Genomic DNA, 14131 nt, shown 5'->3' with positions numbered 1-14131 from the left:
AGACTTCTTTCAATGAACTTGTTTTTGTTTTTGTATATAAAAAAAAAATTTTTTAATGTATACACGCACGCACACATGTACATAATTTTTATAAAAAATGCTTGGGGAATATATTAAGTAGTTTTAATTCCACGGTGTGAATGCGGTATTATGGTGAATGGCGCCAGCCAAGAGTATTCTTCAAAGTTCTAGAGATTGTTTAGAAAGATCCTGCATCCATCCTCCCCCTTACTTATTTAATATACTTATGGTAGATTCATGGTTTATTTAATATGTAAGACGCTGGTGCAATGATAATCTGCCCCTTTTTTTTTTCCTTTACAGAGCTTTTCCTTTTATTCTTCCAATTTTTACCGTCTGCTCACTCGGTATAATCCAGCAGATTCCAGTGCTGAGCAAGACCCACAGAAAAACGGGCTTTAAACTGTAGAAGAACCATTTTTTAATGCAAATAAAAAAAGTAGAAGTTTTATTCAAATTTTTTTTTGGGGGGGGGCTACACATATGGAAGCGGTACCTCCCTCTGTAGGTTTTGTCTTTTTTTTTTCATTTTTTCAGTGAATTAATATCGAAAGGTAATTAATCTAACAGATTATCAAAAAAAAAAAATTTTTTTAAATCAATATTTAAAAATTTTTAAGAGGTGTTTTGTTTACAATAATCTGTTTATGAATTGTTTTTTTGTTTAATAAAACATAAAAATTTGGAACTTATGCACTTATGTTACCAGGCTGGCAGGTGATTTGTAACTTATCTGTACTTTCACCTAACAATTTAATAAACAAAAAATGATATCATAAAACTTGAATTTAACTTGAAAATACTATTAAAAAAATAGCACGGTAACATAAGTGCATAAGCACTGCTTTATTTTAAATATTTATTTTCCAAAGGACTTTTTGAATAAATTCACAATGATTTAAATATCTAATTATTTTTCAAAAAATCATTTTATTTTCAGATGTGTGCACCTTTTAATTAAAAGAGAATTTAAGAATTTTAAAAACCATGACTTAAATCGATAATTGAAAGGCTTAACCTATTCCGTTTTTATTTTGTAAACACAGAAATTTTAATTGTAAGCAGTCAGTATTATGCAAGATTAGTAGTACTAGTAGTAGTTCCAGCAAGCAGTCTAGAAAGGCGGTGTGGAAAACTAGATTAAATAACACAACAATAATAAACAAGAATTATGTGATCTTGGTCTGAAGATGAAGAAATATAAAGTTCCTAAAACTTTCAATATTTTAATTAAAAGAGAATTTGCTAGGAATTTTAAAGCCATGACTTTTTAATCGACAGTAGAAAGGCTTAACCTATTTCGTTTTTATTTTGTAAACACAAAAATTTTAATCATAAGCAGTCTGTATTATGCAAGATTAGTAGTAGTAGTTCCAACATGCAGTCTAGAAAGGTCCTGTGGAAAACTCTTAAGAACCGAATGTATATAAAAGTTTTTTGTTTTGTTTTTTTTTTAAATCAATGTTATCACAAAATATATAAAATAACATCTCAAATAAACCAGAAAAACATGAAGATTATTATCACTATTCCAAAGGAATTCATTAAATATTTGGTGAGGAAATTACAAAATTGTGCTTATATTGTATACTTAAAGCTTCCCTAGGCAATAGTAGTTGTCACAAGTAACTTTGCGTTGACTCAACATTTTGTTGCATCTCTGTTACTTGCTCGATTAAATGTGTGGTTACGTTGAAGATCAAAGAGAAAGATTTTGTACGGCTTTGATATCACAGATGAGAATTAAGGTTTTAAAATACAGATTAGTTTTCTACTAGAGTATTTCAATATTTATAATTATTATTTTCTAATATTAGTGTCATTCGAATATGTGTTGTTTAAATATCAAATTGTACTCAGAGATGATGAAGAAATTATCCAGAAAAAAAAATGTTCATTGTAGCATAATATTCTTTTTGTTTGTTGGCAGCTCCATTTTCGACAGCTTCTAACAATAAAGTTCTTCACAAATTTTCATGTAGTAAAAGATTTAAAATTTTAGAAACCATTTATAAAAACATCTTGACTTGATAGAAAATTATTTACACCTGAGAGTATTCTATATCTCTACAAAGCCACCATTTGACTATGAATGGAAGCAAAAAAAAAAAAAAAAGTAAAAGTAGAAAACGAGGAGTGGGTGAGAGTATATATTTACCAAATCCTTGGGGTGCAGTATTTCCATTGTGGTATTTGACACTGTCATCAGTCTCTGACCCCCAGTTGCTAAAGAAAGAAAGAAAAATGATAAATTACTAACTTGATAAATGTAAATATATGAAATATTTTATTTAGTAAACTTAGTTTTCATCAATATAAACATCATAATATATATATATATATATATATATATATATATATATATATATATATACATTTTTGGTATATAAAAAAGAAAAGTTTTAAAGAGAATCATGGTTAAAAATTTTTTAAATTACTAAAGTTTTGAGGATCCTTTCAACCAGTAATTCATTAAAAAATATATAAAATTACTAAAAACATGTTATATATATATATATATATATATACACACACACACATATATATTAGGGATGAGACGATTCCAATATTTTTCCCCGATTACGATACAATTACTGATTCCGATTCTTTACAAATCTCTAAATCTTTAACTATAGATTTGTTATTTTCCCCAGTTAATGTAAAAACACTCATGTTACATGTGCAGATATTTCCTAAACATAAAAATACATTTGTGGGGTATGTTCGCATTATTTTAGTTTTACTCGTATTTTAAAATCAATAAATATTTTTACTATTTTATCGTTATCATAAGCAATGGAAGGTTTTGCTTTAAGCAAAATCAAGTAAAAAAGACAATTAAAAGAAGCGATTTTTTTCGATTCCAATGACAACAGCATATTCTTTTCATTATTTTGACTCTCAAGTGTGTATCCATTGATATCTTATATGCTTTTATATAGAGTGATGGGGTTCTCGGTCCATTAACTGTGTTTAACTGTGTCGGATATATACTCGAGAGTCAAAACAATGACAAGAATATTCTGTTATCATAGCTCTAATGATTATACTATGTGCGAGTGTATATATATATTTCTCTTTCCTGCAACCTCTTTCTCACAGAAGAGACGTTGTGAGGCTGTCTTTTCTTTTTCATTATTTTCATGACAAGTGCTCGGCTGAGCTCCAATTAATAATTTCTCCCACTCTTTATCTGCGCCTAAACCTAAAACGTAGATTCCATGAACAAAGCTTCTTTCTTAAAATTGCACGTCTGTGGAACAAGTCCAATGTAAACAAATTCTTGATGAACCGTCCGCTTAAGTAATCCAATTTACCAAATTTCCACTACTAACGATAACTACGATATTATCCCATTGACTACTATACACTCAATAACCCTTATCCTTAAGTTGTCTCTGGGCCTTGTAAAGTGGCGATTCCTATGTAAAAATATATGTATATGATGATGAGAATAATGGAAATACTATTTCGACAAAATAGAGAAATAAAAAGGAACAAACCAAGTCATGTGTTCTATGGTTCGTCTTTATTTCATTCAGAGGAAGTCTTGAAATAAAGACAAAACATTAAACACATAACTTCGTTTATTCCTTTTTTATTTATTTCTCTCTCTCCCTCTCTCTATATATACACACACACACACACACAATATATAATCTACAGGAAGCTGTATCATCATCTAAAACTCATCAGTATGGCTAAATGTAGCAATTCTATCAATGCCAAGATTCGAAACTCGAACAGATGGTCACATTCAAATGTCATCAGTAGTTAAGCATCTAGAACTACGCTAGCAAACGTAGCATTTACAATAGAAGAAATTATAACATTATACGTACTCAGTGTTTACATATATTTTTATCACGCTATTTTGTTATCAAGGCTAAAAGCCATTTGAGGATAAGTCTTAATGAGACAGATTGTCAGCTGAATGATTAAGAATATTATGAGAGGACTAGAAATGACCAATGAAATTAACAAAATGTGATTACCTGAGGAGAAAGTTTATAACAAGTATTATTGGATTTGAAGTTGTTGCCTGCAGAGAAGCAGTTCCATTGTAATGTGTTCCACATATAGGATTTTGGGGAATAAATTTTGTTTGTGGAAATTCTGTTTTATGTTAGACACATAGAGGAAGAAAGGAAGTTCTTTGCAGTCGTGGTAGAAGACGAGTTCTTGCTGTGGAATGTCTTACAAGGAAGAACCAGAGATTATAGTTTAGTCAAGCACATTCTATTTTCAACTTTTTAATGGATAACTTTATTGTTGGTAAAAACTTACTAAAAACACAAGTCTAAATCTATTGGGCAAAATTGTATGATATTTGGCATGAAGCATTCTTGGCATAAAAGGTGTAACTAGGAAGTAACAATTCCAGCATTACTATTACTTCTACTACAAAAGCATACAACCATAGAAACACAAAATTCCTTATAAACTTCATATTTTTTTTATAAAAAACAAAAACAAAATGTGTATTATAAAATGCATTACATGTTTCAGACAGTTATCTTTGTTGAATATCAACTCTGGGATACTGTATACAACATCTGGTCGAAAAAAAAAATGGCTGATTGACACAGACACCCATTTGGCCAAAAAATAAATATCCAGTAATTTGATGCAGGTCACATGTAGACACAACAGATGAAAATACACTCATCACTAAAAAAAAAAAATAAAAATAAATAAATAAAATGGATGGAAGACATGTCTTATAATGACAGATACATTCAGTGCATAGACTAAATTCCAGAATAAGTGTTGCAGCTGTGGATGTGTGGGTATCCAAAGCTGTTATGTTAATTGGTTCAAACAGGTCAGCACAAAACTGGCTGTCTAACAAATCCAAGAGATCAACTTTTATCAACTGCTCTGCACGGACTATTCATTCGCTGCAACTGAACAAAAAAAATATGTCATTGTATTTTCATAAGTTTTTAATGTTATTCTTTGAAACCAAGCTGTAATATACATCTTCATCTTGACGTATGGCCAAATGAAGCAGTCCAGCAGATTCAGTTTTTATGTACACAACTTCTTCAGGTTCCTGTTGCCATAGAAACCTTCAAATAATAGAAATGCATTCATTATGGGGATACTTTATTTTTTTCAATAGAAATATAGAGTTTTTACTTGCATGAATCTACTAACGTTTGTTGGGAAAATGGGTGAAATATTATACATACAGGGTGGAACAATAGAATTGTCGGCCAATAAAAAGATGACATGATTCCATTTCCGTTTGATGAAAATTGGTTTTCTTTTTTTGTTGCAGACCATCCACTAGTGGCCAATTGTGTACAAATCCCAAAAGCAATAGGAGCCTTCTATTATGTCTGAAAATGACACAATGTTCAATGAGCGAGATCGGAGATGCACCACTGTACAATTCATGCTATCTACCAATCCAAGTTATGACAAGAGGATCATTGCCAGCACCCTCAAAATGCAAATCCAGATGCTCAACAAAGTTTTCAGTCATGGTTATGGTCTTTGGTGTGGTTTCAAGTTAAGGCCATATCATGCCTCATAAGAGTAGTGGTCGATGGACAAAAATCGGAGGCCTGCAATATAACTGCTGGAGTCCCTCAGGGGTCAATCCTGGGCCCAACTCTCTTCCTGATCTACATCAATGACCTCCCTAAACACATACTTAAATCATTCGTTGACATCTATGCTGATGACACGACCATCTACGGCAACACATCAAAGGCTGTAAATGACAATGTTCTCTCTGATTCTCTCTCCTCTGATCTCGAACGCATGGTTCAGTGGGGGAAGACGTGGCTGGTTACCTTTAATGCATCTAAAACGCTCTGATCCCCATCTGGCATCAATTGGGATGGATGGCTCTTGTCTGGGTGAGGCCCCGTGTTTTGACAGCTTCTGGGTTTGACCTTTACTCCTGATCTGAAATGGAACACGTACATCAAGTCTGTTGCCAAGGTCGCTGGAAAGATGGTGGGATCCTTCTACCGCTCCAGAAGATATCTCACTACTGATGCAATTCTCTATCTATATAAAAGCCAAGTACGTCCAAGGATGGAATACTGTTGCCATATCTAGGCAGGAGCTGCTAAAAACAGCCTATCCTGCCTTGACAGAGTACAAAATAGACTTCGTGGCTTAGTGGGGGATGCCCTTTTCTCTACCCTGCAACCTCTCTCCCACAGAAGAGACGTTGCGAGCCTATCCTTGTTTTATCGTTATTTCCATAGCAGGTGCTCGTCTGAACTCCAATCTCTGGTCCCCCCTCGCCAATCTTTCACGAAAAACACCCGTCTAGCTGAAGCCACTGTGAAAAATTTCCCACTTTTTATCTGTGCCTAAATCAAAATGTGGATTCCATGAACAAAGCTTCTTTCTTAGAACTGCACGCCTGTGGAACTCTGTTCCGTCTGCCTGCTTCCCACCGGACTACAACTTGGATGTCTTCAAGTCCAACGTTAACAAATTCCTAATGAACCGCCCCCTTAAGTAAACACTTCATCAAATCTCCACACTAACGTAATGTACTTGCAATAATCCTTATCCCTGAGTGGCTTCCGGGCCTTGATAAGTGGTGATCACTGTGTAAAAAAAAAAAAAAAAAAATGCCACCTCACATCTTCAATTTAGCTTGAAAGCAATCAGGTGACTGCTAGCAGACCCTGAGTGTGACAATAGGACTCGGCACCAGCCTACAAGTCCAAAGAGACCTAAGCTTGGCTTCAAAAGGAGTGCTACGACTTTGTACCTTTCTCTCACTAGACCCCTCCTCCCTCGACCCAAACCAGATTCGTTTGGCCATATGTCAAGTATATTACCAACATGACCAACACCAAAGCTAGCAAGCTCCTAATTCCAGACCACTATTGAGATGGTGATTGAAGCTGAAGGCGGCTACATTGAATAGATGTCAGCTCTACTACATAATCAAATTACCTGAATTGATTTTTTTTCAATAAAAGTTTTAAAATAAAGCTGTCGTGTTGTTTTCTTTAGGGTGATAAATTTATCGGTCTACTCTGTATATACAACACATTTAGTATGTACTTTATTTACAGCTGCTCAGAGTTTTGTTTGCAAAGATATTGTCGCTCGTGTGTGGGTTGAGGTTTTATATCTCTTTGTTTGTTCATGTCAGTAATTAATAAGTATTTACAGTTACACTCTACGCGTGAAAATCAGAAGAGTGAAAAAGGAGATGAAATTTGAAACTTACTGTGTAAGTTCAATAGTTGATCTGCCTCCCATACACCATCGCATTCGTTCTTTTTCATCGGTTGGGATTTCTTCCTTCTTAGCGTAACCCATAAAATAGAGAGTAAACTTGAGAGGAGGGCAGTCTATTCTATGAAGCAACCTGAAAGGGAAACAAATATGTACATCATGTGATTGCGTTGCACTTTTTTTTCTATTTCACAAACTGAAAAACACTGACATTCAGTCTACTACTGCAATCAAGATCTTTTCTTTTTTTTTTTTTAAATACATGCGTGAATGAGATTAAACATAATGATAAAATCCAATAAAATTGAAAACTCAGTAAACCATAAAATATAAAAGACATTAACAAAAAAACAGCAGTCGACTAATATTTCAATGTTTCTGTATGCATATGTATAGAATGACGCAAGAAAGGAATAATTCCATTTTGTAATTAAATTAAGTAAAGAGGAATTTTCCGCTAGAAGCTAAATATTAGAATTTAAGTTGACGTGTTGAAGAAATGACGTCAAGACAGGAAGTCAACAAAGCGAAACCAGCAAAATCTTTCAAGTGTTGGATGCTGAATCAAACAGATGTCATTTTCATACTTCTACATCTCCACAGTGGATGGACAGGAAGAGATTAATATTATGCAGTTATCTAGATGAATTTGCTGTGTAATACAGGGTGACCCCAAAAAAACGGGCCTCAACTCAAATTCGGCCTCGTTTCTTAATGTTTTGTCCGAATGAAATGAAACTTTGACCATAACTAGTTTATTATATTCAAAACATCACATCAAAACACTAGCGTCTTTAGCCTTTTTTTCTCCATTTTACAGCATATGTTCTAGATGGCCTCCCTTTAATTTTCTTTTTTTTTTTAGGTCACCCTGTATGAGCTAATATATTTGGTTGGTTGGTTGGTTGGTTGTTTTATGCCATATTAACCTTTTTCAGGTTATTTAATGCCGAATCTAGTTATTTTGAGGAACGATTTTTAATGGAGTATATTTGTTTTTTAAGTCGGATTCTATTTAACCCTAACAGGTACTACCACTCCGGGTCAGAGTGGGCCTGGGAGCAATGGCAATTAAGGGGTGGCTCCACACTCCCCAAAGCCCACAAGGTGGAGCCTCACCATCGGATATAGTTTTAGGTCATATCCAGGACTGCTAATATATTTGAAAAAGCAAAAGAAATCTAAACAATATTAGAAAAAGTAAAAAACTCAAAGCAAAATTCATGTGTTTTCGTTTCAATTGCTATGATTATGGCTGTTAGCAAAGAAGGAACTAATTACTGCTACAAACATAATTTGATGAGGAGTATCAATAGAACTTCAAGTGTGTATGTGACATTGATACTCCTCATCAAATTATGTTGCGGCTTCAGAAATCTGTTAGTATCAAAAAATTCAACACATAATTCTACATGACATTTGATCTCATCACTTCTGGTTTGTTTTGTAATGTAATACATTCATCGCTGTATCCACACTAAATCTACTCCTGGCCTATAAATGAAATACTCATGGATTCAATACGAATTTACTTCGAAAAGATAGTAATCAGCATTGGAATATATATAACGAAACGAACGCTCTTATGGTAACAAAGCACATATGGATACGTGTGAGAAAACCAGCAGCAGCCTATGATAGCTGATTAGTGAAAATATTAGCAGCAAGCATCTTAGCACATATGCAAATTAAGCAAGTGGCCACACTGACGTCATGGGAAGGAGAGAGAAAAGGGAAATTAAAAAATATGCCACGTAGTCAAGAGGAGAAACAAGTTGCCTGCCGGGGAAGATGGACGTGTGAAAATGAGAGTAAGAAGACACTGGCTTTAACTGGTGGGAAGTGGCGGGGTGAGAGACTTTTAAAAAGCACATGTTATATGGCAGAGCATTGTCAAATGTGTATGTGAAATACTTTTGACAGATAATGAAATAATGTGTTATTGTTGGAAGAACCATAAATAAATGCATTTTATATCCTCATCTTCCACTTGTTGCATCACAACGTTTCAGCCAACTATTTCTCTGGCTTTCGTCAGGTTGTTTACCATGAGGGGATAGGAATGCTGACTCTTTAACTGTATCTTCAGCAATTACTGCCTTCCACAGTTGTCGTCTCACTACGTTTGGGCCAACTGATCTACTGGATGGCTTTGTGTAGGATTTAAAACCACTATCTTTAGACAATGCTCACCTGGAACTGTAGAGATTCAATATTTCTATCTATGTGCCATGGGCCCCGAAGGGCAATCAAGGTCAGATTTTTTGGTTTTATAAATCCAAGTGTTTGTTATCTAATCTTCCATTGTTGGTCTGTACTAAATATATTATTTAATTATTGGAATTCCTATCCAATCACGGTTAACAACCTACGAAGGCCAGAAGAATAGTTGGCCAAAGCAATAGCTATAAAAGATGAGGATAATAGTCTGCAAATAACTAAAAAATACAAATTAATCATCTTAAAAGAATTCCAATTAAATAACATATAAACCTAGACACCTTATAGCACTATTGATAAAAAAAAATAAAAACACAGTAAGTAGAATATAAAAAATGTTAAAACATTGTCTATCATCTCAATTTCACACAGTGCTTATTTATTACTTATGAAATAAAATTTGAATAAAGCAACATTCCCATGTTTCTACTATTGATAATAATAATTGATCTAATATAAGATAACAAAATGAATATAATATTTAAGCAATAAGAAACTACATATTTTCAGGTAAAGCTTGTAATGTAAGTGGTAAAATACCAGACTAGAAACAAGGTAGTTGTGGATTTGATCCTTGCCCAAGCCAAGCTGATGACAGCTAGTCAGCAAGAAATGTGTGTTTATAGATAACTATTATGTATATAAAAAGTTATATATATATATATATATATATATATATAACTATATATATATATATATATATATATATATATATATATATAGAGAGAGAGAGAGAGAGAGAGAGAGATACACACACATTAACAGGAGCGCCCAACATTGTCCGGTTGCAAAGTATGCTTAAATATGATATTTTAATTTAGGCAGATTCCATATTTATTATTATAGAGACAATGCTCTAATGATTATTATATTAAAACTAATATATAGTAGTGAGATCAAAATTTATATATATATATATATATATATATGTACAGATTATCATATAATGATTAGATCATTCTGGCAGACTTTAAAAACATTTAAAAAATAAATGTTTAAATTTCAACAATATTTCTCGCAGTTAATAGCAGAATGGAGTCAGAGACGGCTTTGTTGCCGGGTTCGAATCAGTCGACTGGTGTTAATCATGACACCCTGCACTGATGATTCCTGAAAGGATGAAACACTAGTGTCTGTAGGTATTTAATAATTATACATGCACACACACACACACACACACATATATATATATATAGCTCTGTTGCTGTAGCAAAGCTATTCAGTGTGGATAGTCAAACAAGTGCTTCAAACCTAGATCGATAGTTGGCATTCTTAACCATTTGGTTGCCAGTTATCTACTGTAATTAAGCAAAATCTTAATGTTTATATGAACACTGTCAATTTCCAAAGAATACATTTTTTTTTTTTTTACATGAAGAACTTTACATTTATGCTGATGGCAGTTGGTGATTTCACTTACCAGAGTACTCAACCCAAGAAAGAAAACATTACATTATATATATATATATATATATATATATATATATATATATATATATATATATATACACACACACTAATAACATTTTTCGAGGAGGTTACAATTCGTGAAGTTCACATGATATGGCTTTAATTAAAAATTTATTAATGTATTTTCGTTTTTTTCAATTTTATTCCTTAGTAAATTCTGAAGTATGTAATTTATCTAGCATTCAGGTATGACATACACACATAACTAACCAATAATCAGATTTTGAGATTCACCCTTTTTCTGTTCTTCACCAGTCCAAAGTGTCAGCAAACGTGTAGCCAAATTGGATAAAGAAAATATTTCTAATCAGTAAACAGCTCTATTCATTATTAAGCACTATTATATAAACACAGTAATGATGCTTTGGATTTTTTTATCCTGTAGACAAAAACGTTACTTTGATTACTATATATATATATATATATATATATATATATATTTATATATATATATATATATATTGAAAATATACTTATGACAAGTAAGCTCCATGTTTGTGTTTCATTCTATAAGGAAATCATCAGGCTAAATGTGTAGATCTATGGCTTTTTGATTGCTTTGGTATTCTAATTAGCTTTATAGTCACTCCTCTCGAATAAAGAGCTTGACAGCCCTTTGCTCGAAAGGGATTTTTGGCATTCCATACATTTTACCTTGCAGACATTTATGAAGTCTTACAGATCATTGCCTCAGTAGGGTACATACCTTTCCCCACATTATACAAATTAAGACATTTGAAGAAAATAGAAAGCAAAATGTTTCAATGCTTGTGCATCTATGTTACCAGACTATTTTTTCAAATAGTATTTTCAGGTTAAATTCAATTTTTCAAATATTTTTGTTAATTGAATTGTTAGGTGAAAGTATAGATTAGTTACAGAACACCGTCCCCTTCCCATGTTAAGGACTTTCTAAATAATAATGTTATTTTTTCAGCATAGTAATATAGGTGCACAAGTACCAAAGTTTCACTTACCTCATTCCCAAAACTTTTGAGTAAAAATTCAAAGAAGCCTTCGGATCTTTTACCCTGTACATCGTTTGTTGGAAGAAGAACTCCTGCATTTTGTAGTGGAAAATTAAAAAGAAAAGGAAATGAGAAGTGAATTCAATGAAATAAAAAAGGGGAAATTAATTGGCTCAGTTCAAGAAAAGAAAAGAGAAATTATTTCTTTTAAATAATTTTTGAAAAATGTTAATGTTTGCAAGGTAAAAAAATTGATCAACTTCAAATAATTAAATAGGAACATTTATACAATGTTTAATAAATTCCAATGTGTTATTTCATATGCATTATTTGATGAAGGAATAAAAATCCTATACATTAAATTGTGTAAATGTGCAATTTCTGTTGTTAAACAATGTTATTGTAAGCTTCAAAATTTTCCATTGATTTAGGATCAATCTTTTTCTTAATGTTATATTTACTTTTTCTAATATTTGTTTGATTATTTTTCCTATATCAGTTTTTGTAGAGTAGGCTTTTCGGGTGTGTTGAAAACGAATATCGCATTTAAAATTGAGGCCGGCAACTAGTTTTCATGATATTGCAAACATAGTTTTCTTCATGTTTCATGTTGTAATGTAAAGTGGCGGCCATATTTCTTGTGGCAAAAGTATGCATGTGCGCTTGTTCGATCTAAAATTAATACCGGAATTCGATAGCTTGACCCTGGTAGTTGACTGGATGGAAAAGGTGGAACTGCATTGCCTCTTATCTGGCATAAAGAGCATCGAACACGTGATTTCTCTGTGTCTGTCCGGTGGGGCTTTTGCAGTGTATCAACAGCTTGGTGTAGAGGAAAAACAGGATTATGAGAGGATCAAGGCAGCACTATACAAGGCGTTTGCTACCAACCCCGACACTAATAAAGTTGACAGTGTTGTTTGGTGGGTTGCCCGAGCGGGCCTTGGCATGCAAATTTCTGGCAGGGCTCCCAACCCAAAGCAACTCCTGTGAGTGAGCTCAAGCATAGCCTCGTTGTCCCTTAATGAACTGGTAGACTGGGCCAGGATCGTGATGAAGAATAACTCTGAGGTGAGAGAACCGGTAGTCGCCACTGCGCGGTCCACACTGAGGTTATGATAGACCATCTCAGGGGCCCCATCTGTATAGTGGGGTTGTGTGTTATAGGTGCAATGGCGAGGGCCACATTGCAAGGAATTGCAGGCAGCGACTGACAGCTGATCGCTTCTACTAGTGTAATGAGACTGGTCATATGGCTTTGGATTGTGTGAGAAATGGGGCCGGGGACAAGGCGCTAGCATCGACCTCTTTCCCAGGTAGAAATTAGATGAGGTGCTTCCGATCATTTAGGTCCATATTAACAAGACATTGTGCTCAGCACTCTCTGATTCCGGGTGCTGCCGCACTATATGGACCTCTACCACACTTGAAAGAAGAAGAGTGTCAGAGTGACCACCATCAGTGGAGAAATGTGGACATGTTGTCGGGTGGGTGCGGTGACCATTCGTACAAGAATTGGAAACGGCCAACGTCGAGGCGCTAGTAGCACTTGAAAAACCACTGAGCTTTGACCTGCTTCTGGGCTATGATGTCATCAGAGCCCTAGGTCATGTCCACATAGTGCAGACGGGGGCAGCACAGTTTCAGGAGAGAGCCCCAATGTGCGCAGCACTGAGGATTGACAAGCCAGACTTTAGTGTTGAATTTGACCAGCAGCAGAAGGCTCGGACCGCCTCATGGAGGTGATCGGAAAACCAGTAACCAGCCAAACTGTGGAACTAGTAGCTAAGTACTATGTATCCGACCAAATGGTCTGCATACGAAGAGGAACTCTGCGAATGGATCAAGGATGGCTGGTTGATTCCCTACCCCTATGAGAAACTTGGACCTCCCAAAAGTCTGATCATGCTGATGGTGGTTGTTCAGCATAACAAAGTAAAAGTGAGGCCAGTGATGGACTATCGCAAACTAAATGCACATGTTGATGAATTCACGGCAGATGCTTGTGCCAGCAAGTTACAAGAGTGGCACCAGCAGAGTCCTTGCTGGATCTGAGAAAAGCGTACCTGCAGGTCCGGGTCATTGAGCCGATGTGGCCATCTCAAATGGTGGTGTTTGCCGACAGGAGGTACTGCCTTACCAGACTTGGCTTCGGGTTGAACGTGGCACCCCAAATAATGAAGACCAGTGTTGCCATAGGAAGAAACAATAAAAGAGGGGACATCGGCATA

At 34.4% G+C, this 14131-nt stretch overlaps 1 protein-coding gene across 1 annotated transcript in view; it reads right to left on the bottom strand.

Annotated features, from left to right (window-relative positions):
• The window catches only part of LOC145277583 (lactoylglutathione lyase-like), a 62240-nt gene that overhangs the window by 37295 nt on the left and 10814 nt on the right, over positions 1-14131 (bottom strand). Inside the window, exons 2-4 of the mRNA XM_080129091.1 lie at positions 11910-11992; positions 7235-7375; positions 2180-2247 (exon numbers count right to left, since the gene is read on the bottom strand). Of these exons, the coding sequence (XP_079985217.1) occupies positions 2180-2247; positions 7235-7375; positions 11910-11992 (292 nt within the window). The remainder of the gene's footprint in view (positions 1-2179; positions 2248-7234; positions 7376-11909; positions 11993-14131) is intronic.

This window comes from Euprymna scolopes, chromosome 6 (assembly GCF_053919585.1).
Source record: "Euprymna scolopes isolate OS-2025 chromosome 6, ASM5391958v1, whole genome shotgun sequence".
NCBI lineage: Eukaryota > Metazoa > Mollusca > Cephalopoda > Sepiida > Sepiolidae > Euprymna > Euprymna scolopes.
The sequence above is the reverse complement of the archived record's forward strand: the minus strand, read 5'-3'. Positions and strand labels throughout refer to the sequence as shown.